At 38.0% G+C, this 24,614-nt stretch overlaps 1 protein-coding gene across 5 annotated transcripts in view; it reads left to right on the top strand.

The window, feature by feature from the left end:
- The window catches only part of PPP1R13B (protein phosphatase 1 regulatory subunit 13B), a 69,185-nt gene extending 44,631 nt beyond the window's left edge, over positions 1-24,554 (top strand). For 2 of the 5 annotated variants that reach the window (XM_063290382.1, XM_063290386.1), the window contains exons 6-18: positions 1,876-2,050; positions 3,423-3,619; positions 5,607-5,771; positions 6,718-6,898; positions 11,356-11,457; positions 14,017-14,180; positions 14,557-15,058; positions 15,727-16,484; positions 17,210-17,347; positions 17,435-17,568; positions 17,709-17,875; positions 21,055-21,254; positions 23,291-24,554. In XM_063290382.1, coding sequence (XP_063146452.1) covers positions 1,876-2,050; positions 3,423-3,619; positions 5,607-5,771; positions 6,718-6,898; positions 11,356-11,457; positions 14,017-14,180; positions 14,557-15,058; positions 15,727-16,484; positions 17,210-17,347; positions 17,435-17,568; positions 17,709-17,875; positions 21,055-21,254; positions 23,291-23,332 — 2,925 coding nt within the window. In that variant the 3' untranslated portion in view covers positions 23,333-24,554. The remainder of the gene's footprint in view (positions 1-1,875; positions 2,051-3,422; positions 3,620-5,606; positions 5,772-6,717; positions 6,899-11,355; positions 11,458-14,016; positions 14,181-14,556; positions 15,059-15,726; positions 16,485-17,209; positions 17,348-17,434; positions 17,569-17,708; positions 17,876-21,054; positions 21,255-23,290) is intronic. The other 3 variants (XM_063290383.1, XM_063290385.1, XM_063290384.1) reach the window with 3 other exon arrangements.
- The last annotated feature ends 60 nt before the right edge of the window (positions 24,555-24,614 follow it).

The following is a 24,614-nucleotide window of genomic DNA, read 5'->3' as shown; positions in this document are numbered from 1 at the left end:
TGGGACGAGCAACGGGAGCTCACCCCGCCACGCGGTTTCGAACCGCCGACCTTCCGATCGGCAGCTCAGCGGTTTAACCCGCAGCGCCACCGCGTCCCTTACTTTGTTGCATACTCCTGTTTTTCCAAAGTCCTTTGGAAAGATTTCTGTGCAGGTTTTAGAATAGAGACATATATACATACAGAATATAAGAATAGAGAGATATGAGATTCCACTCTTCAATTTTTTAAAAAGGTATTCCATAAATAATCTGGAATTATAAATAACTAACTAAATAAATAAATAAATAAATAAATTAAATAAATAAATTAAAATAAATAAAAATTTATTTATAATTATAAATAATTATAAATAAATAAAGGGACGCGGTGGCGCTGTGGGTTAAACCGCTGAGCTGCCGATCGGAAGGTCGGCGGTTCGAAACCGCGCGGCGGGGTGAGCTCCCGTTGCTCGTCCCAGCTCCTGCTCACCAAGCAGTTCGAAAACATGCAAATGTGAGTAGATCAATAGGTACCGCTTCGGCGGGAAGGTAACGGCGTTTCGTGTCGTCATGCTGGCCACATGACCCGGAAGTGTCTATGACAACACCGGCTCCAAGGCTTAGAAACGGAGATGAGCACCGCCCCCTAGAGTCGGACACGACTGGACTTTACGTCGAGGGAAACCTTTACCTTTACCTTTAGTTAAATTGTCCATGTTTGTTTATAGCACCTATTGACTTCAGAATAATTAAGAAAAGGAAAAAAATTAAAATTTATAATTATCAGTAGTATACTGTTTTTAATCATGCTTATAGTACAGCTGGACATGAGTAGTACGTACAGTTCTGGTCACTAATGTAAAAAAAAGGATATTGTAGAATTGTAAAAGGTACAGAAAGAGCAACCTAAATTATCAAGGAACTGGAAAAATTCCTCTCTGAGCAAAGGTTATTATTATTATTATTTATTCAGATTTTTTGCCACTGCCCATGTCCCCCCACAAGAGGGACTCTGGGAGGTTTACAATAAAAACAATCAATTAAAACAGCAATCATAAAATATAAATGCAAATGTATAAGATATAAATACAGTCATCACATATAAATATAAAATAAAAATAAAATCAAGCGGCAGATTATCTAGCACAGTCTATGTGTGTGAGGAGCGCTCTAAGGCGCCAGGCATATTTGGTTCAGAAAAGGGGTAAATAAGTGGACGTGATTGATATGTAAAAATTATTCATGGTGTAGAGATAGACTATTTGCCTGAACAGGGCTGTATTTTATGTATGAAGATGTCAAAAAACCAGTTGTAACATAATTGACATGTATTTTAGTACTGCAGCATTTTTAGCATACATTAGTGAAAATATGTGCTGAATTAGAGGACAGAAGTGAATTTCAGTTTTTGTTTTGTGTAATAACAAAAAAAAATGCTCTGAGGAAAAAAAGGAAGCATTTCCTGCATTTGTTCAGTTCATAGGCTGTCATTCTAAAGAAGTGATATTTATCTTGCTTTGGATCTCCTTATCTTTGCATGTTTGTAATCCTATGATAGTCACTGTTTCCTTTGGGAAGTTGTGTAATGGAGTGTTGGGACCAATTCTGCAGTGGAAGGAAGCATGTCCAAGTAGCAGGAAGTACACATTACAGGAAACTTTGCAACTGTGTTGGAATGAATATTGCAGTTGAATTCTTAAAGTGTACATGAGTTTTGTTTTTATACTCAAAAGGAAAAAGATCAGGCAAGAAAGCTGTTACCTAACTTAAAGACTGGCTGTCTCAGTCTGCTTTTATACTGAGGAACTTCAGTCTGCTTTTATACTAAGGAACTGACCGGTAGTATTTTTCTAAAAATAAGACAGCATGATTATATGTTGTACTTGTTTTGATAGGAACAACGTTTGCGTTATCTCAAGCAACAAGAACGCCGTCAGCAACAGTCTGTATCTGAGAGTGAAAAGCTTCAGAAACTTAAAGAACGAGTAGAGACCCAAGAGACTAAGCTGAAAAAAATCCGTGCTATGAGGGGACAGGTGGACTACAGCAAAATTATGAATGGCAATTTGTGTATGAGTGATTTATTCCTATTTCTGTAATATTTATTGCTTGACCTTTTTGATCCAATATTTGATTCAGAGGTGGTCATGCAGTGAGATGCCTGTCAAACTACTGTTCTACTTCAGTCATATGGAAAAGCAATAACTTGAGCCATTTTGAACATGGAGTTAGTTGGAAGCCATTTCTGCTGTTGCAGTTTTATTTCCCACCCCCTCCATTTTTCATGACAAAGAGAACATCTGCAGTATCAGAATATAATCAGGGTCAAATTATTCTTGAGCATGTTGTGAACATACACTTGATTAAGAGTGAGATATAAAAGTCCACGTGTAGATAAAACTGTTAAACTTGGTATGAATTATCTGAGCAATGCAAGGCATTCATATATTTCAGTAAGCTAGGATTTTCTTAAAAACTGTGTCTTATTAAATAAACCATAGTGGTCTAGTTTGCATATAGTTCACCACCCTCCCCCTGGAGATCCAGCAGGCCCCCACCCTTTTTACCTTCCAGAGAGTACTCAAGACCTGGCTTCTCCCCCAGGTGTTGGGATAGAGTGAGAGATTGAGTGGGAGGAAAACATGATGGGTTGCATCAGGGATGTGTGGTTGCAGCACCAGGTTTTTCTGTTTTTTCTGTTTTTCGTTTTTTGATTTTATTGTTTTTGTTTTAGCTGTATATATTGTTTTTATTGTTGGGTTGTAAGCTGGCCATAGTTTAGTTTTAAGATGGGCATCTATACAAATGTCTTAAATAAATTAAGTAAGTTAAAATAAATATAACTCTGAAACATTATAGATGGATTTACATACCATGCTTTTTCAAAAAAGGAAACCACATAATTATATTCAAACCAGAAGTGTTACCCAGTATTAATATTCTCAAATTTTACTCTATTTTTAGAGAACCTCTTGACACTATTTCTCTTTCTTTCAAACATAATCATAAATGTATACACTGATTTTCTTGAGCCCTTTAAGTACAAATGCAGGCTTCTTTGGTTATGGAATTTATAAGCTACCTTAATCTGGTTATGGCATAGTGAGCATCCTATGCTTTGCTCATGGAGCCAGACTATACATTTTAGTGCATAAGTTTCCACATCAGTATCCTTGGCTTCCCATATTTGTCCATCATTGCTTATATGTGCTGACTGTAGGGAACAGAAATAAATTAGACTATTTATTTAGGGATCAGGAAGCTTATGGCATGAGAATATCCTAATGAACTTCTGTCAGGTCACAGCTTCTATATTTCTCATCTTCCTTATTTTGCTCAAAGAGAGATAATGCAAAGGTTGCAAGGAAATAATTCTATAGTGTTACATGTAATCTATACTCTTTGATATGTGCATTTTTTCCATTTTTCATTTTAATGGTAGCTACTGAAATTGAACATATCAGCGCCATGTTCCAGGAGAAGCAACAGGAATTACAAGCTGCAGTGTTAAAAGTGGACCAGCTTACTCAACAGTTAGAAGATCTGAGAAAAGGGAAATTGAACGGGTTCCAGTCTTATAATGGACAGATGACAGGGCCTGCAGCTATAGAATTAAAAAAATTATATCAAGAGCTACAGGTAAATAATTAAGATGTTTACTTATTAATTAGCAAAAGTGTAGCCTTTTCTCTAGTTCCTTTGGTACATTTGCTCTTTTTAAAGTCTCAGTCATTTCTCTAAAACAAAATAAAAATAGAGAATTCATCAAAACTGGACCCACCAAGTATGTTGCACTAACAGTTCAGCCATGGACATTCATTGGATACCTTCTACTGTATCTCTGACAGTTTCTCCCATTCCACCAGATACAACAGGATGGGTCTATTCCATGTCCCTGTCAGGGGAAAGGCAAAGAGAACCATGCTGAGTCAGTGCAAACTCTGGTTTCTTTATTATTCTGTACCATACACAGAATCTTGCCATACTAACAGTCCCTTAACTGAGCTTAAGGGAAAAATCCTCTTGTGAATCTAGGGCAGGGGGAATCTAACTCTCTTCCTTGGCCCTTCCCCCTTCTCCAGGGAAAGCAAACTCTGAGAACGCTTGTCAGCCTGGAATGCGCTCTCTTCTCCCCCCTGCCCCACTGATCTCCATCTCATCACACACACACCCCTTCAGGGAGATATTCCACCACAGTCCCCACTATCAAATAGTGTCATCTTGTGGGAATGACAAAGTGTGCCTTCTGTGTCACAGAGTCTGCCCTGTGGAACAGCCTCCTCCCTGAGATTCAGCTAATCCCATCCCTCTACGCCTTCCAGAAGGCTGTTAAAACTTGGCTTTTTCCCCAAGTGTTAGGGCCAGGATGTTAGGGGAACTCAACATGTGTTTTTTATGGAACTAATTGTTATGTAGCACCTTGATTATTTTATCTATTTATTTATTTTCGCATTGGATTATTTTAATTCGTAACAGATTTTTCATACTGTTTTTGCATGTACTGTTCACTATTCAGAGTTATGTATTTAAGATGGGCAGCTATATAAAATTTCTCAATAAAGTTTCCACCCAGTTTTCTTTGCTGATTTGCTGTTATAAATATAAACTGAGGAGAACATATCATGTGACTACTTTGATCTCCTAGAGGAATGGAATTTATTCCCAGAGGAATAAATAAATATCATTATATTAACTGTATTTAATTTATTAAAATGTAAAATTATATATAAATTAAAGCAATTATTGCTTTTGTTTTAGTCCCACGTATTTTTCAGAATGTGTTCCCTACCATATCACTGAAAGGCCAAGTGTGGGTTTTGATCCAAAATCTTATGCACACCAAAACATAAGTGAGACACAATGGTACAAGTTCAATCTATATGATAATGTGCAGTGTATGCTTGCTACAAATTGTCTTGCTGGATGAAATCACAGGTCTTCAAATTAGGGGAAAAGGAGACTGTGGTCTAAAATTGATTCACATCCTGTTACAACATGCCTTTCTGCTCCTCAGTATATTCAGATCAAAAGCAAGCAGAGAAAAAGGAGGAAAATTACACACCAGCACTTTTCTCACCACCTCTGAAATGAGCTGAGTAGTAGCAGTAGGACACTAGGAGATCTGGAATCAGCTTCTTGGTATTAGCTCTCACAACTTAGATAGCATTGTGACTTTGTCATCTTCTAGCTTAAGAAAAACATGATCATGTATAGGTTATTTTTTTTGTCTTTGTACATCAGACATATGGGTTTCTAGCTTTGCAGAGCTTGGTTTGCAGTGTGCTAGAACTGAGATTTTGATGGGATTCTATCACTGCCCCTCCCTGCATAGATGACATTAAGTGGATGAAATCCCCTTACTTTTCTCTCAGCTCCTGAAAGAGAAGGTTTAGGCTTGGGTTTCTCATATAACAGTCCCTTACCAAACCACTGAGTTTCAAAAATGTCTGAGATACAGCATGAGCTTCTGCCATTTCAGTTTTTTTTTTAATGAAACAAATTTCATAGCATACATGTAAAGTAACTTTTAGAACTTGTCTTTTGGGTCTTAATTCTTTTCACATTAAACATCTGTGAGTAAAGTTGGGTCAACTTTGAATGATAATTACTTTTTTTTTTTTAATAGATTCGCAACAGGCTTAATCAGGAACAAAATACCAAACTTCAGCAACAGAAAGAACTTTTGAACAAACGTAACATGGAAGTGGCCATGATGGACAAACGAATCAATGAGCTACGTGAGCGCCTGTACAAGAAAAAAGTTGAGGCACGTCAAAAAGAAAACATCCCTGTAAGATAAACTATTAAAAGGGCCACATTTCAGTGACTTCTGTAAAGCCCAACAAATATCCATTTTTTTACAGCTGCAGCATTCTAATATCTGGTGATATTCACTCTTAATTTACTGAGAAATTAATAACTTCAGAATTTCCATATATATCTATTCACACACCCCTTCATACACACACACACACACACACACACACACGGTTAAAAGTGTGTTACATATGTTGGCAAAATCTGGTGTTTGTTTTCAATATTGCATAAAAGATTGTGATAGTTGCAATAATATAAAGTATAAAACACGTGACGGTTCTTACAGGGAGCACTCTATAAGATGAAAAATACTAATTCTTGCACAGGAATGCTATTATAATTAGAACAGTGAAATAGAAATAATCTTCCCGTCCCACCCAACTGAAGTTGTGGGATTAAGAATAGAAGCATAATCTGGTTTTCCTATGGGTTATATATTAATATTTCTAGCCATATTTTTCTTGCTTAAAACCAGCAGAATGTGACTGGGAAACCTCTGGCCATCTATATCTTTAGCTAGCGTGGCCAGTCATGAGGGACTCTGGCAGTTGTACTTTTGTAACGTATGAGAGGCTACAGTTTCTCCAGCCCTGCAAGAGGAAGAAAATGGATTACATCTGAGATAAAGTCTGATCCTTCTCTCTAGACTGAAGTAGATATTTAGTCATTTAAGGTTTTTGGCATTGAAGGCGTTAATATTATTAGGGAATAGAGATCACAAAGGAGTGTGTGCGTGTATTTGCCTTCATATAAAATCATTTGGAAAAAAAAATGTCAAAGCATAATTTGTCCAGTAGGGTTGAGATGAAGGAAGTGGAGTAGATGAACTACTTAGTTTTGAGCTGTAATGAAGCAATCCTAGCTTTTATTTCTTTTTTAAAAAGCATGTTAACACAACTTTCGATTGTGTTATTTTTTAGTTAAATCGGATAAATGGAACTTCCTCACCACAGTCATCATTGAATGCTTCAGGCAGAGTTGCAGCAGTTGGGCCGTACATTCAGGTTCCTAGCTCCAACAACTATGCTGTACCAGTTGACCCAGTAAAGCCACAGTCCCTCACAATTACTACTAACACAACTCATGGAAGGTCCAAATCTGGTAAGTAGCTCTTACTGATTCTACCTGTTTGGTGCAGAGGGAGGTGATAAAGGATATTTCTTTGAGATGGCCCTCTATCTCTTGGGATAAATTATTGAAATAAAACAAGATTGCCCCTGCGACTTTCTTTCATTTTAATAATCTTGATATAAATATCTCCATCTCATATTTCTGTTTGATATCTCTATAGATTTTCTAGATACACAGTATTATGCATTTCTGAATAGATTCTATACCAAGTATATAAAACAGGCTCATTCAGAATATATCAAATGTTACATTTTTATTCCTGTATTTTCTTGGGGGGTTTGTCTGTCTGTCTTTCTTTTTTCCTTTCTCAAATTTATACTACTGCCCATCTCCCCCCAAAGAGGGACTCTGAGCGGTTTACAATGAATTAATCAGTTAAAAATTAAAAGCAGTAGTCATAATAAAACATCATATAATACAATACGATATAAAAATGAAAATAGAAGATAAAAATCCAGATGGCTACAAAAGATTGTAAATACAGGGGGAGCACTCTTAGGTGCCAGCCATCCCTAAGAATGACTACCACCCCATGCCCAAAGCACGGCGGCAGAGCTGGGTCTTCAGGGATGTCCAGAAAGTCAGAAGGGATGGGGCTATCCTGACCTCCAGTGGTAGAATGTTTGTTTTTACATGTCAGTTGTCATTTATTTTATAATTTTTCTCAATATCCTATTCTTTCCCTTCTTTTTCTTTGTAACGGGATCTAGTTATTTCTGGTAGATATATACTATGGATTTGTGAAAAAAAAACCTCCAGGTCCCTGGAAGATTTATGATTTAGATACCATAATGGATCGTATTCTGTCATCTTGCTCTCTTCAGTCTGCTGTTTACAATATCCATTCAGTACCCATCCTTTCTAAAATCCTGCATTGTGAACTTGTAGAAGTTCGTAACATTGTTCAGGAGGCGGCAACAAAATACATCCCAAAGAAAGAGAAAACCAAGAAGGCAAAATGGCTGTCTGCTGAGACACTAGAAGTAGCCCAGGAAAGAAGGAAAGCAAAAGGCAACAGTGATAGGGGGAGATATGCCCAATGAAATGCAAAATTCCAGAGGTTAGCCAGAAGAGATAAGGAATTATTTTTAAACAAGCAATGCACGGAAGTGGAAGAAGACAATAGAATAGGAAGGACAAGAGACCTCTTCCAGAAAATTAGAAACATCGGAGGTAAATTCCAGGCAAAAATGGGTATGATCAAAAACAAAGATGGCAAGGACCTAACAGAAGAAGAAGAGATCAAGAAAAGGTGGCAAGAATATACAGAAGACCTGTATAGGAGAGATAACAATATTGGGGATAGCTTTGATGGTGTGGTTAGTGAGCTAGAGCCAGACATCCTGAAGAGTGAGGTTGAATGGGCCTTAAGAAGCATTGCTAATAACAAGGCAGCAGGAGACGACGGCATCCCAGCTGAACTGTTCAAAATCTTGCAAGATGATGCTGTCAAGGTAATGCATGCTATATGCCAGCAAATCTGGAAAACACAAGAATGGCCATCAGACTGGAAAAAATCAACTTATATCCCCATACCAAAAAAGGGAAACACTAAAGAATGTTCAAACTATCGAACAGTGGCACTCATTTCACATGCCAGTAAGGTAATGCTCAAGATCCTGCAAGGTAGACTTCAGCAATTCATGGAGTGAGAATTGCCAGATGTACAAGCTGGGTTTAGAAAAGGCAGAAGAACTAGGGACCAAATTGCCAATATCCGCTGGATAATGGAAAAAGCCAGGGAGTTTCAGAAAAACATCTATTTCTGTTTTATTGACTATTCTAAAGCCTTTGACTGTGTGGACCATAACAAATTGTGGCAAGTTCTTAGCAGTATGGGGATACCAAGTCTGCAGCTAAACCTCAAAAAAACCAAGATTATGGCAACCAGCTTGATTGATAACTGGCAAATAGCGGGAGAAAACGTAGAGGCAGTGAAAGACTTTGTATTTCTAGGTGCAAGGATTACTGCAGATGCTGTCTGCAGTCAAGAAATCAGAAGACATTTAATCCTTGGGAGAAGAGCAGTGACAAATCTCGATAAAATAGTTAAGAGCAGAGACATCACACTGACAACAAAGGTCCGCATAGTTAAAGCAATGGTGTCCCCCGTAGTAACATATGGCTGCGAGAGCTGGACCATAAGGAAGGCTGAGAGAAGGAAGATCGATGCTTTGGAACTGTGGTGTTGGAGGAAAATTCTGAGAGTGCCTTGGACTGCAAGAAGATCAAACCAGTCCATCCTCCAGGAAATCAAGCCAGACTGCTCACTTGAGGGAATGATATTAAAGGCAAAACTGAAATACTTTGGCCACATAATGAGAAGACAGAACACCCTGGAGAAGATGCTGATGCTAGGGAGAGTGGAAGGCAAAAGGAAGAGGGGTGTCATGAGTAAGGATGGCGAGCAGGGGGCTCCCATCCAGACTGTTAAGCGCATGCGTAGCACTGAGGAATTGGGCAGCCATTCAAAGAGACACAGATCGGGACCACCTTAACCCTTTGGGGTTTATATGTCTGGGTTTTTCCCATGCTTCTTCAGTTTGTTAGGATTCCTGTTATGTACAAGCAATAAAACATTAGAGACCAGTTCCTTGTCTCAGCGTGGTTCCTGGCTGTTAGGACAAGGGGCCGACCAGGGGCAAGGTGGATGGATGATATTCTAGAGGTGATGGACTCGTTCCTGGCGGAGCTGGGAGTGTTGACCGACAGGAAGCTCTGGCGTGGGCTGGTCCATGAAGTCACAAAGAGTCGGAAGCAACTAAACGAATAAACAACAAAGATCACTGACAAGCTAAGAAATCCCAATTTTAATATGGGCATCTGAACTCCCATGTACAGATGCATGTTAAACAGGAAGGAATGTTTAGAAGTTTTGTCATATCCACCTATATATTTTAGATAAATATGTATATGAGTGTTTGGGAGGAGGAAGGAAAAGAGAGTACATTCAGACATTTCAGTGTTTAGCAAATCTTAATACTCTCTTTACATACCTAGAAGAAACTAAATAGTTTGTTAAAATTAAGTGTGGTGCCACTTTCAGTTTAGAAAAGTCATCAAATTTTATTAAAAATAAATTCAAATACTGTGGATAACTTCTGCTTCCAAAGAAGCATGAATGAATGTGTTGTTCATCCCATTTTTACTTGTATTTTCCTTTTCAAAATCCTTTGTCTGAACCTTCAAACTTCTGTGCTGAGTTCAAACAAAATAAATAATGCAATTTTAGGAACTTTTTAAACTAATCTTTTCGTAATCCCTAGAATGCATCCTTGGCTAGAATAGTGTTTGGGGATTTAAAAAAAATAATTAAAACAGGAATAAAATAAAGTGCATACATTTGTTCTTGATCTTTAGAATTTTAGGAACAGTTCTGAATTCCCTTGGTGTTTCCAGAAAGCAGATCACCCACGACAAAGGCAAAGAAAAATGAAGTCTTCTTTAAGTCAAGTTTGATTTTTTTGGAAACAATGTGAAAGTGCTTTGCCACTGCCTTCTTCTACGATGTTTTCTCAATCTCTTAGTCTAACCGATAACCTTAAGAATTTCTGATGGTGACCTCTATTGTAGTAATAACCAAGGCTTAGCTTTTGGCCATCTGTTGCCACTTAGCTGGGCACCATAGTGCAAACTGTTTTTCAGATTGAAGAGGCTTTAGAAGTACTTTGTGATATGGGTATTGTGTCTGTGACTATATGTGTGTGTGTATTGCCTATTATTAAAATGAGGAAAAAATTCCTCACGGATGTTACGTAGAAATTTTGCTCCATATAATTAAATTAAAACCCTGATTGGGAATCACACCATTATACACCTTGTGTTTGAATACATTGGTTATTATGGTCTGTAGTTTATGGAATGCAGAAATTACTGTCTTGACTCATGCTTTAACATTCAGTCATTTCTTCCAGTGGGTATTTTGTTCTTGAGTTTTGCTAATAGGGCTTGGAATTTTAGTAAAAAAACAACATAAAGTAGTCTCCACTAGCCAGAACTCTGTCATGTCCCTGTTCTACATTTTAATATGTATGCTGATACTAAATTGGCTATGAAACTTTCCAAGACTGATTTTTAAGCTACAGATTTGAAGACCCTTTTTTAGATCTGTGTATAAATTAAAGCTGCCTTGTCAGTGTAATTTATTTATACTTGTTTTATACATTCATAGATTATACTTTCCTCTAGAAATTGATTTCAGGGTGGCTTATAATCCTACATGAGCAGCATATTCACATGTGAAAAAAAATTATCGAAATACAAAATATATTTTCTGAAATTGGCTACTGCTTCTGCTATGGTGAAAAATAACACAATTTCCTCTCACTAGGCAAGGAGACATGAAGTCAGGGCGATTGTTGCAGTAATTGGGGAGAGGGTTGAGTGGGCAGAGAAAGTTGATTTTCTGATTCTTTGTGCTATCCTAGATGATGGTAATAGAAGGTCATGGACAGTATCAGACCTTGATGTCAGGCCTGAATGCAGCTCTTCGTGGTATCCAAGAAACAAAAAAAATCAGTTTCGGAAATGTATGTTGTACAAACCATAATATATTCAAACCAAATATATTCAACAATGATTTTAACTCTCCAATCAAAAATCAAATCATTTTATTCTCAACTGATTACTTTTCAGCATGTTAAATTCGAAGATAAATCTATAACATTTAAAATAGAATGCTAATATTAATTTTAATATATTTTTATTATTCCCTATTTTGTGCATACTGTTCAGCTTCTAGAAATGTTTACCTTTCTGAGAAGATATTTAATTAAAATAAGATTATTCAGCAATAACTGATGATATTACATATTGTGGGGTGAGTTGTGAGTAGAAGATCACAAAATGGATTTTTAATCACATAGGTTTAAGGTCATGCTTGTGTGCGTGTCTGGGAGACAAATGTAGTTACTTGGTTGTCATATCAAAACTATAAGAAAATATGTATTCTTCTTTAATGATGTAGAATTTCTCTGCAGTATATTCTCATTAATTAAAAAGTGTGGCCTATTCCAGCTTTAAATTAAATTAAGTTAAATTAAGAAACAGAGTGGCACATCCTTAGTTTCATCTTCAGCAGAATCTTAGCATGAACTAAGTTTGTGAGCAACAGCAAATTTGGGGGTTGCTTGTTTTGAGGTTAAAACAATGTTTGCCCCAGGCACGCCCTTCACTCAGTAGCCCAGTTCCATATGCCTGCCTACTTGGTTCTTTCAATTCTGTTTCTCTGCTACCTTCTTAGCACTGTGATTCAGGACAGTAAATGATAGTTTTCTGTGATTTCCAAACCAGAAATGTGTAATTACCAGGAATTGAACCAGCTAGGATCTTCCACAACAGTTTGGAGCTAATTTGAGGTCCTGGTTTGTTCTGAGCCTTATATCTAACTGGAAAACTATGATTATCATAAGAAACAGTGTTTTATTGTAATGATACCAAAGAGTCAGGATGGATGTAAGGACACGTGGGCTTAAAGCTTGTTTATCCTTCATCTAAATAAGCCATTATTTATATATATTGGAGCCTTTAAGTGGAATTGGTCAAATTGCAATTAAAAGAAATCATGATGTGAAACCGTTTAGCATAATGACACTTTTTGTTCAATATCTAGATAAAATGTATGAAAAAGAGATTACATCTGTTTATTTAAAGATTTATTATTATTTATTAAACTTGGTGGCCCACAACAAAGAAATAATAAAATTGATAGAAGATAAAGATAGAAGATAAAAGATGGCAAGTGCGACAGAGATGGAATGAAGCAAGGAGTCTCATTCTCCTTCCCCAAAGGCCTGAGTGAAGAGCCAGGTCTTCACGGCTTTTTTAAATAACAGCAGAGTGGGGGCCATCCAGATCTTGGGGGACCTCATTCCAGAGGGCAGGTGCTGCTACAGAGAAGGTGTACTTCTGGAGTCCCGATAGATGACATTGTTTAATGGAAGGAACCTGGAGCACGCCAATCCTGCAGGATTGAATCGGCTGGGCAGATACTGTGGGAGACAGGCAGTCCCTCAAGTAACCAGACCCTATGCCCTGTAATTTCCTAAGACTGACAGAGGACTACCTGACCACTATAATTTGTAATAGTGAACCAGAAAAATTACATGAATCAAGTTAAAGCTAAGTTAAGTAATAATATGACTTAATAATAATACTAAGTTAAGTAATATTAAAGGGATATTTGGAGCAGGTGACCTAAATCAATTTTATCATAATCTGCTATAGTTGTTGAAATCCTCTCCTAAACATTTAAAGTTAAAAAGGGGAGTCTTTTGTAACTGGCTACACCATGACTTGCTATTACAGTAGTACATGAGTAATAGTATTGTCCTGCATGTAATTAATTTCATTTTGGGGGAAATTCCCCGTAAAAATTTTTTGCAATTACTATTTTGCTAGATTCGTTTAGGATTCCATGGACAGAATTTTTTTTTTCTTTTTTTCTCATCATAATCAAATCATGGTTGAAGAAATAAGGGAGACCTGCTTTTGGCTTATCAAACGAAAAATAAATAACAATTTAAGGCAGTAATTCTTAGTGAACTTAATATGCTTAGAATTTTTTTTAATGCCATTGAATATTTTGATAACTGCTTTGAGTCAGTTCTGGCTGTAGAACTAATGCCATGGGCCTTATTTAAATAGTACCCTTAAGTAAGCTAAAATTGTACAATTCATTGTGAGAAGCCACTGACTATAAATACATTAACTATTCTGGTCCTTGAAAGGACCAAAGGACCTTCAAGAAAGGACCACAGGAGAGGATTCCATCAGGTATAGCTGATAATGATAGAATTGCTTTTTCTGTCCAACTATTAATGTGCTCTGGAAGCCTGTGCTCTTTTGAATGTAGCCATTTTAGATAACACATAGTTCCCTTTGTCATGAGTATGTTCACAACCTCTTGTAATTTGATCATTGTATGGAACAGAACAGTACATAAGTAATGAACCTTTAAGATTAAAAGTACATCTGTTTTTTGGCTTCTCTATCTTACTTTGATTTCCTAGATCTAAATATTTGTTTCTGGGTCTATTTGATTTATTCCCCAAGCATCTTTTTAATGAAACATTTTCCTTTCTTTCAAGCTAATGATGGAACTTGGCCTGCACTTAAACAAACTGCTGTGGTAAAGCCACCACAGATCTCCAGTACAGACTGGAAGGAATCAAACATGGATGCAACTTTAAAACAAGGAACTATATCCAGTCAACCTTTGTCATCTTCAGGATTAGGAAGCACTGATAAACTGGTAGGTTTTTAATTCCCTCCATCCCTTCCTTCCTCTTGCTTCACATAATATATTTGTAAATTGTTTTTATAGGATCTTAATTGTTTGTTATTATAGTTTTAATTTCATTGTAAACCGCCCAGAGTCCCTCTTTTGGGGGAGATGGGCGGTAGCAAAATTTGAATAATAAATAAATAAATAATATTAAAATTTTCACTGCTTTCACAGTGGTACAGTATCTATATAACTCATTTGTTAAAATGTTATGCTGTGGAGCTCCTTGGCAAGATTTTATGCATCTTATTATTTGATTTACAGTATATTTCAGGTATCTAGTTTTCTGTGTGGAATGAAACAGCCTAACCAGCTTTTAAACACTTTTTTTTTCTTTTTCCAGAGTCTTGATGTGGGCAAAATACCACCAACTATTCCTGGTGTAAATAAGCAATTGCCTCAAAACTATGGGACCTACCCAAGCTCTGTTCCTTCAGGACCAGGTTCTACTAATTCCTTGGAAAGACGAAAAGATGGCAGCCTACCAAGACCTAGCTCCACAGCATCAAACTGGCAAAGACCTGTCCCTTTACCACCCACAAGCAGCATTCATCAGCCAAACTCTTCACAACAGATACAGCAGAGAATATCTGTGCCTCCAAGTCCAACATACCAATCTTCTAATGCACCATTGTTTCCAGGCGGAGATAACAGGCCTGATCTCCCTTTAACAGTGGCCATTAGGCCTTTCTTAGCTGAAAAAGGTTCAAGGCCCCAGTCTCCTAGGAAAGGGCCTCAAACTGTGAATTCAAGTTCCATATATTCAATGTATCTACAGCAAGCAACACCACCAAAGAACTATCAACAAGCTGTGTACAGTACCCTAAATAAGTCAGTTAAAGCAGGTAGAATAATTTTAAGCTGCTTTGATCTTCTGACAATGTTTTAGATGTTGCAACTCTTTAGGAATTACTTATCAGACTTGATTTGTTTAATAGTTTAATAATTGTGAGCAGTGATCCTGAGGAGCATATCAAAAAGAGATAGGGAGGGAGGGTATGTGTGTGTGTGTGAGAGAGAGAGAGAGAGAAAGATTGAGATTAAAGGCTTTGGTGAGACTTTATGTAGTTTACTTCAAAGTATAAAAAAGAAGATCTAGAAGGATAATTGAAGTAGGATTAAAATGTATCTGGACCTGTTCAGCCTCAAGGAGAAAAACGAAATGATTAACTTGTTAATTTCTTTCTTTCTTGTTTCTAAGAAGTACTTACCTTTTAGTATGATCATCTATTGTGATTTCTGCTTTAAAAATGTCTTATCTGTATTTATATGCCCTGTTGCTGGGGGCCAAAATAAATCAAACATGGGAGATAATCAGACATTTTTGGCCATAAAATTTCTTTCTCTTCAGGATACCTCAGTTTCTGAAAAGATTGTTGGAGGGTTCTATATGTATATTAGGAAATGTTCCAAAGTCAACCATAACTGGCATAAGTAATTTTGAAATTTTTCTTTTAAAATGATATAATTCCATTTCCCTTTTAAATGTCCCTCTCTTACCTTTTCCTCTCAGTCTATGGGAAGCCTGTTGTACAGACTGCTTCAACATCTCCTTCACCACTGCCCTTCCTTCAAGGATCTTTGCCTACCAGTACGTCACAGCCTCAACCACCAAATGATTATAATGAAAAAGATCAAGAGCTAGAAAACACTCCATCCTCTGGTGATAACAGTAACGTAGAAAACATTCCTCGTCCTCTCAGTCCCACAAAGCTCACTCCTATTGTTCATTCACCCCTTCGTTACCAAAGTGATGCTGATCTAGAAGCTCTTCGCAGGAAACTTGCCAATGCTCCTAGGCCTTTGAAGAAGCGAAGTTCTATCACAGAACCAGAAGGTCCCAGTGGACCAAATATTCAAAAACTCTTATACCAGCGCTTTAATACCTTGGCAGGAGGAATAGAAGGTGCTCCTTTCTATGAGCCAAGTAACTCACAGGACTTCATTGGTACCTTGGCAGATGTTGATAATGGAAATGTGAACACTAATGGCAATATTGAGGATCCAGTTTCAGTACCTTCTACAGCTCCTCTTCCTGATGAACCTTCATCAGATGCTAATGATAATGAACTACCTTCTCCTGCAACTGAGGAGTTGATCAATGTAGAAACTACAAATCAAACTCCTGAGACAACTGAGGATGATAACAACAACAACCCTGCTGTGGCTCCTTCTATTGAGCGGCCTCCTAGTCCAACACCCATGGGCAGTTCCCCAGATGATGAAGTGCAGGTGCTACCTGTTCTTCCTCCTGCACCTCCACTTCCTGTGGTAAGTTACAGCAAAACAGGAATAATATGTTTAAGGTAGCACCTTTTAAAATAAATGTGTTCATAATCTTTCAATACTCATAACATTTTAAATTATATGTCCTTTCTACAGCCAACTTTTCCAGTGCTGACTTCTTAGCATATGACTTGGCAGGAGGAAAGCAGAATTCATCAGTCAGTTAATGTGGACTTGCCAAAGCTTAACTATATTCCTATTTCTGCATTCTGAAATAGGTGGACAGGATTGGCAGCTTGCTGATGAGCTGTATCTGTCTTTAACGAGTCACAAATTAGAGGCTGTACTTCAAAACTTTCAGTTGAGGGCTTATGATCCACAGTCAAGTTGTGGCTCAACCTTAGTAGGTCATACCAGTAACAACACATTTTTAAGCAAGAGAGAGAGAAATATAATAACAATCTGAATCTTTCTCCAATGGTTGAATATTATTAAGATCCTAGAGTAGCCCAAGTAGATTTTCAATTGCATTGAGAGAATGTGGTAGCTGTTCTATATTATATATACCTAGGAAAAGGTAAAGATCAAGTTGGGATACATCTTGTATTTGTTCTAACTCATGTTCTTGTGTTCATTTCTGACCTCTAACAAGAGATTAGAAATTAAGACTGAATCTTCATTAGTTCATGAATGAATTTCATTTGGCTAGAATGAAGTACAGTATTGTCACAGTGAAGCAATTTAATGATAACTCTCACATTGTTGTTCAGACCAAAAGGACCAACCTGAAGAAACCAGACTCAGAGAGAACTGGTCATACCTTGAGGGTAAAGTTCAACCCCTTGGCCCTGCTGTTGGATGCCTCACTAGAGGGAGAATTTGATTTAGTGCAAAGGATCATATATGAGGTAAACTTAGAAATATGGTCAAATTCTCCTGCTTGTTTTAGTAACGAAAATATTTAAGTTCATGTAGTCATGCTTGCTTTTCCGTAGGTGGATGATCCCAGCAAACCTAATGATGAAGGAATCACCCCTCTGCACAACGCAGTTTGTGCTGGCCATCACCACATAGTTAAATTTTTGTTGGATTTCGGGGTCAATGTGAATGCAGCAGACAGTGATGGATGGTAAGAGCAAAATTTAATAACCCTTCTAACAAGTGGAGAAATAAAACTAGCAACCAGATGCTAGTTGATTTCACCTTAGCATATCCGATTGCATCCTTTATTTGCATTAAATTGAGTTTCCAATATCTACTTTGTTTCAGGACTCCTTTGCATTGTGCTGCCAGTTGCAATAGTGTTCATCTTTGTAAGTTACTTGTTGAATCTGGAGCAGCAATTTTTGCTTCAACCATAAGTGACATAGAAACTGCAGCAGATAAATGTGAGGAGATGGAAGAGGGATATATTCAGTGTTCCCAGTTCCTATATGGTAGGTTTCAAGTTTCTCTGTATAATTTGAAGATTCATAGCTGGTATAATGTATCGTCTCAGCTCATTTCAAGATCTATAATAGTAGTATTTACATTACAACATAAATTTTATTTATTTTGAATATTTACACACATACACTCTAAATTTTTATGAACAGTACTTTTTGTTACCTGAATTCGATTAAACATGTAAATGGAGAGATGGAAAACCTCAAGTTCACTTGCCATCTCTCCCAATCTGGTGTCCCTCAGATGTTAGATTACAGTACAACTCCCATCACTATCTGTCAGATGAAGAAAGCTTTTGTTCAGATTGGCCTCCGTAACAGTTGATAGGAATAATGGTTCCTCCTCCTTTGCTCAGTACTTTGACTGCTGTTTAAGATTCCAGGTATCCAGCAATTTAAAATAGCACCTTTAGGTAGTATAGACAGACAGGACTCAGTGCTCTCAAAGAAAATGTGTATATGCAAGTAGTATGTCAGTATGTGAGAGGGATGTAATGAGTATGGAGAGATTATAAGGCACATCTTCATATTATTTTCCCATATTCATTTCTCTCTTTTCTGATATGAATGAGAGTTATATCTGATGAGATCTGATTTTAGGAGACATTTTGCCCTCATCACTGGGCTGTGCATCACAGAAGGATAAGTGAAATTCACCACTCACATCAATAGGAATTTCTTCTCTGTGCACTGAAGTGGTAGGTACAATGCAAATATGCCCTAATCATGCCAAGTAGTAAGGGAAGAAGTGGGTTCTTCAGAGGTTATTTCTTCATCTAGCAGTAATTTTCATTATGGTAGCTGAAGAGATCCTTACTTGCCTTCAAGATAATCCTTTTGAAGACTGGTAAGGATCTTTTCACATAGCCCAGTGAAAATTGCTGCTTGTTCCAGTGCAGCTGAAATCGATTTAGATTTATGCTACTCCATCCTGAACAGTGTTATGTGCCTACAGGATAGAGGGGTCGTTTACAGGGGTGGGGGTTGTTATTTGCCAATGGATATTTCTGCAGGGCTGTGATGAGGAATATTCAGCTTATCCAGCAGGCAAAGTCACTCACATTTGCTCAGAGTTGGACTGAATGGTCAAGTCCAAGTAAGTTGCCCAGGGCACAGTCTTGTGATGTTATCTGGACTGATTCTGATTACGTTACACCTGAGGAAGCTGACAAGGTCCTTCTTTCTGTTAGTTCAGCCACCTATTTGTTAGACCTTGGCCCCTCCTAGGCTATTAAGGCAGCCTGGGAGCTAACAACAGGGTGGGTCCATGTGGTGGTTTCAGGCTCTTTGAGACAAGGGGTGGTCCCACCAGGCTTGCAGGAGACAGTGATACGCCCCCTCAAGAGGTCACCACTGGACTCTTCCCTGTTGGATAATTACTAGCCAGTTCCCAGTCTTCCCTTTTTGGGGCCGGTTGTGGAAAAGGTAGTTGGACAGTTACAAAGGATCTTGGAGAAATTGGATTATCTGGGCCCATGTTGGACCAGGGTACAGTACAGAGACAGCACTAGTTATGCTTGTTGATGACCTTCAGCAGGGTTGGGGGTGGTGTATCCATCCTAGTGGTCCTTGATTTCCCAGCAGCTTTCGATACTGTTAACCACAGTATCCTTCTGGACTGGCTGAGGGGTAGGAATGGGAGGCACTGAGTTCCAGTGGTTCATATCTTCCTCAGCAGTCTGTTCCAGGCAGTGTTGACCAGGGCGGTGGGCAGATCATGTCTGTGGCCCCTGCAATGTGGGCTGCCTCAGGGCTCAGTGCTCTCCCCTCCTGTTTGACATCTACATGAAACCACCAGGTGAGGTCATCCGCCAGTTTGGGGTTCAGTATAACTAGCTCTACATCTCAACCCTGAGCTGCACAGGTGAAGCTATCAATGTACTGACCCAATTTCTAGAGGCTGTTCTGGTCTAGGTGGGGCAGAATGGACTTTGGCTCAATCCTGAGAAGACTTAGTGGCTGTGGTGGATTGGCCTCCCAGGGTTGGGGATGTTACTATCGTTGGTCTTGGATGGGGCTGCATTTCCCCATTCAAGACTGGTGTGCAACTTGGGGGTCCTTCTGGACTCACAGCTACTGCTCAAACAGGTGGCAGCTCTGGCCAGGAGGGCCTTTGCACAGGTTCATCATGTGTGCCAGTTACACCCTTTCCTTGATCAACAGGCCCTTCAGATGATTACTCATGCCCTGATCACCTCATGCAATAATCATAGGGCTGCCCTTGAAGGCCACCTGGAAGCTACAGCTGGTTCAAAGTGCAATGGCTTGAATAGTAACTGGTGCCTTTTTGTATGCCCATGTGTCACCACTGCTACATGGGCTGCACTGGTTGCCAGTCAGCTTCTGAGTGCAATTCAGGGTGCTGATTATTACCTATAAAGCCCTGTATGGCATAGGATGTGGATATCTCAGGGACTGCTTGTCTCCATTTCTGCATGCCTGGTATATTTCAGCAGAGTGGGTGTGCTCCAGGTCTCCTCTATTAAACTTTGTCTTGAGGGATATAGGAAGCGAGATAGCAATTTTTAAAAATTGTTTTTTATGGTTTGTTTTTTGCTGCCCGAAATCATGTCCTATGTGATGGGCGGCCATATCAATAAAATACATAAATAATAAGGACTACGCCCTGTTTCCTAGGGTTCCTGGCTTTGGTCCCAGACCTGGAGTTGATGTATATGTATCACCGTATTTCTGGGCGCCCTGATTTGTTTGATTTCTGTTCTTTGTAAGATCGTTTTAGTTTGGGCTGTCTGTTTAGTTTGATGTTTTATCTGTTTTTATGGATTTTCCAGTTTTATACGCCACCCAGAGTCCTTTGCAGTTGGGAGGCTAAAAATTCAAACAAATAAATAATGCAGCTGATTTTTTTTTTTTTGTTGAAGCAATGCAGTAGGGATTGTTTATAATTATGCAAAATTCATAAGCTGCTACATTTTTGTTCATACTGGTCAGAAGCAAGGAATTGTTCTTTCCTTTCTGCTATGACAAATCTAGTTGTCTTGAAACTAGACTGGTTATTTGTAATAGAGTTTGGTAAGGAGTACTTTACCGTAAGGAGATTTTACTGATTCTTCATTGTACATAAGAAGCTAGAGAGCTATGTCAACACGAGAACTCAGTTTTCAAATTGATTATTGTTGTTCATCGTTTGTTAAACCATTTGATAACAGGTGTACAGGAGAAATTAGGAGTCATGAACAAAGGCATAGTTTATGCACTGTGGGATTATGAAGCTCAGAACAATGATGAGTTGTCGTTCCATGAAGGAGATGCACTTACAATTTTGCGGCGCAAAGACGATAATGAGACAGACTGGTGGTGGGCTCGGCTCAGTGACAAGGAAGGCTATGTGCCTAAGAATCTCTTGGGGGTAAGTATGACAGACGTTTTATCCTAAGTTGTGACACAGTGCCCAGGCTGAATATCTGATTGTTTATATATTAGCCATTACAAATTGTGCTATTGTGTTTAAACCAGTTTTATAATGTATTTTGCTTCAGCTTCTAATGGCTTGAAATAGTTGTCATAAAGCCTGCCATTAGTAAATAATTAAATGTGCAAATACCATAGTGTAAGAGTAATTCATATGAAGAGATAAAGAATCCTGGTCAATACAAGGAAACTTTCAATTCTTCATCATGATCTGTCATTCACGCATATAGGTTCTGTACAGAAACTTTTGGTGAGTGCCCTGCCCCCACAGAGCCTATCTGTGTTTAGCTACAGTTCTCACCAATCTCAGGAGTTTTTTTTTTAAACTATCAGAGCAGTAACATATTAATGCAGTACTTCCAGTGCATTCTTTATTTTATTCTTTCTTCCAAAGTGTCATTCTTCCAAGTTTTGTGTTTGGATTTTATATTTGTTTTTAAAGAAGGTGCCAAGAGGCTGTCAGTACTCTTGAATTTCACAGCCTGAGCCTTATGGCCTTGAAAGCCCTCTTTCACAATTGTCAAAATTGGGTAGGTAAGGGTCACTTGTCAGATGGAAATTCTGTTTGTCCTTGTGCCTCAGGAAGAATCATGTAGCAGACTTCTGTAAACATTGCCAGTCCTTTCGGAGGACATCTGATACAACAGCTCCTCCCATCTGAGTGACGCTCTGGAAGTATACATTGAAGACCATGGATTCTAAGGCTACCAAACCATCCTCCTCAAAGCTTATTCCTTTTGTTAGTTCTAGATACAACTGTGTCAGAGTTGGTGATTGATGATTCTCAGGCTGCTTTGCAGGTTTAGCTGCAACTGGCTTTCCTGTTTATAAGCTATTTGGCCACTCAAAAAGCATGGATTTTTTGTCCCTGACAAAGGGCTCTGAATAAGAGATCAGCCATATCATACTAGGGCAGGGCAAAAAGAAGAGAAAGACAGATAAGGCCCATGGATTGGTCCAGGAATTTCTATGGTGATCCCAGAAAAAAGTGATTAGCAAGGACTCATGCCGAAGTTCTCTAAAGCTCTGGAAGGTTTTGAGGTGCAGAGTCTATGTGAGTTCACTGATGCTCACTTGAATATCTAGTTGCAGGTAGATAACCAATTATTTTCAGAAGTCTGTGGAAATGATTAGAAGTAAAAACTGCTGATATTGATGGCACTTTAAATTCAGAAAATGAGTCTGAATAGAAGTTTCACATGGGAAAATGGGTATTCTATACCTTGGCTCCCCCTCCTTCCCTTTTAATGAAAATTGGTGCTTTCTGCACAAAAGCCAGAACCCCTAACTTTATTTTACTGCAGTGTTGAGTGTTTCTTCTGATAGCAATATCAATTGTTTGTCTGCCTAAACAGGCAATTCTGAAGAGAACAACATTCCTTAGATCAGCCTTTCTCAACCTTTTGACCCTAGAGGAACCCTTGAAATATTTTTCAGGCCTTGGAAAACCCCTGCAGACTCAGGCTCAAATACAGGCCAGAAGCTACAAAATTATCATATTCATTTCATGTGTAGGCCTGTGTATATGCATTAACAGTGTTCTTAAACTAAAGAATGAAACTTACCTCTTTTAATGTGAAGCATGTAAATCATGATCTCCCAGGGAGCCCCTAGTGACCTCTTGTGGAACCCTAGGGATCCACAGAACCCTGGTTGAGAAACCTTGCCTTAGATATTGGTAGGTTATAGTGGCATTTGAAACATTCTAAAGTAAAAATTCAACTGATATTTATGATTGTCCTAACTATACCTCTTTGTACTACTATAGGCAAACCAAGATATACATAATACATTTTATATAATAACAAAGTGATCTTATTTCTGTAAAAAAGCCAAGAAGTATTTTTCATCCTCTCCCCGCCCATTTTTTTTACAATGCTTCAAAATTTCTAGAAATGTTACATCTCTGTCCTTAGATATTCATCATTCTTCTTTTGGACTGTAAAGTTTAATTCCAATTTCATTTTATTGCAGTTATACCCAAGGATAAAACCGAGACAGCGAACTCTTGCCTGAATTCCTTGATTTGTCAGTATTTTTTTCTGGGAACTGGAAGATGAAAAGTATACACTGGAGACATTTGCAATTACATTTCACCACAAATTAAAGCTATTCTTGTTTTATGGTGCTCTTGTTTAATATGATGGACAGCATTTAAGATTTGCAATCTGCAATTTGTAAGTAAGGTCTGATCCATGTTAATCTGCCATCAGTCTACAGTATTTTTTGCCAATTGAATTAAAAGTGCTAGATGTTAAAACCTTTGTAAAATGCAGATATGCTGTCTGATCTGTTATAGTTCACTGTAGCTGCCTTGTTATGTCAAGACCTTTACAATTAAAATATCCAACTGAATGTTGAGTTTAATGTGTAAATTCCTAAAGATCTTGTAAGAGTTGACAACTGGGAGTAATGAACAATCTTCTGGCATAAAAGGTGTTTCCGACATGACAGAAGCTGAATGGATTTTGCACACTTCTAAAAACTGCACTTGTTTCTTCACTTGATGTTTTTTCTTGATAATTCTGCTTACAATACAAATTTACCTTCCCAGTGTTCCATTACACTTTCTCAAAACACATCCTGATTTCTATCTCCTAGACAATCCTGACTTGAGGGACTTGTATGTCTTATGAAAGAAAAGTGCAATAGTTGGAAAAGGTAAGAGGTAGGCTATAAAAGCTAAAAGATTCACTTTAAGGACTTTTAAATCTTATTTGTGAAAGTAGGAAGGTGATTAAAGGCTGAATAAAAAGACAAGTTGGTTTTGTAGACTGAGGCTGAGAAAGGAGAAAACATATGGCAAAGATGGCTTGCTTTTTGGACTGAAATAGGATCTGTGATTCTAGTGACCCTGCATGCCAGGGTGAGTTATGCAATAAATCCAGTATCTACTTTCAAGCAAAAAAAGCACTTCATTGGAATACTAATTGTACATGGTTTTATATACAGAAGTCTATTTTGAACTTCCCATTATGTTGTAACCATGCTTGTTTTATAATTTCTTCCCAGTAAACTCTAGATCAAATTGGCTTTATTCATTTACGCATTGTGCGTAATTTATAACCATTCACGCAGTACTGTGACTTGCTTTTATTATTGTTTAGCATCAATTGTATATATTGTGGTGATGAGAAGTGAAAGGGTATTGTGAAAGAATATTTGCTAAATGAAATGTGAGTTAAAAGCCTGCAATACACTGCTAATCCAGTGTGCACAATAAACTACTACTAAGATATTGTTGAAGTTTCAGGTGTTTGTTTTTAACATGTATGCTTCTTCTTAAAGTCATTATGAA

The sequence above is a fragment of the Candoia aspera genome, chromosome 1 (assembly GCF_035149785.1).
Source record: "Candoia aspera isolate rCanAsp1 chromosome 1, rCanAsp1.hap2, whole genome shotgun sequence".
NCBI classification, from domain to species: Eukaryota; Metazoa; Chordata; class Lepidosauria; order Squamata; family Boidae; genus Candoia; species Candoia aspera.
Note: the sequence above shows the minus strand (reverse complement) of the source record. Positions and strands in the feature narration are given on the sequence as shown.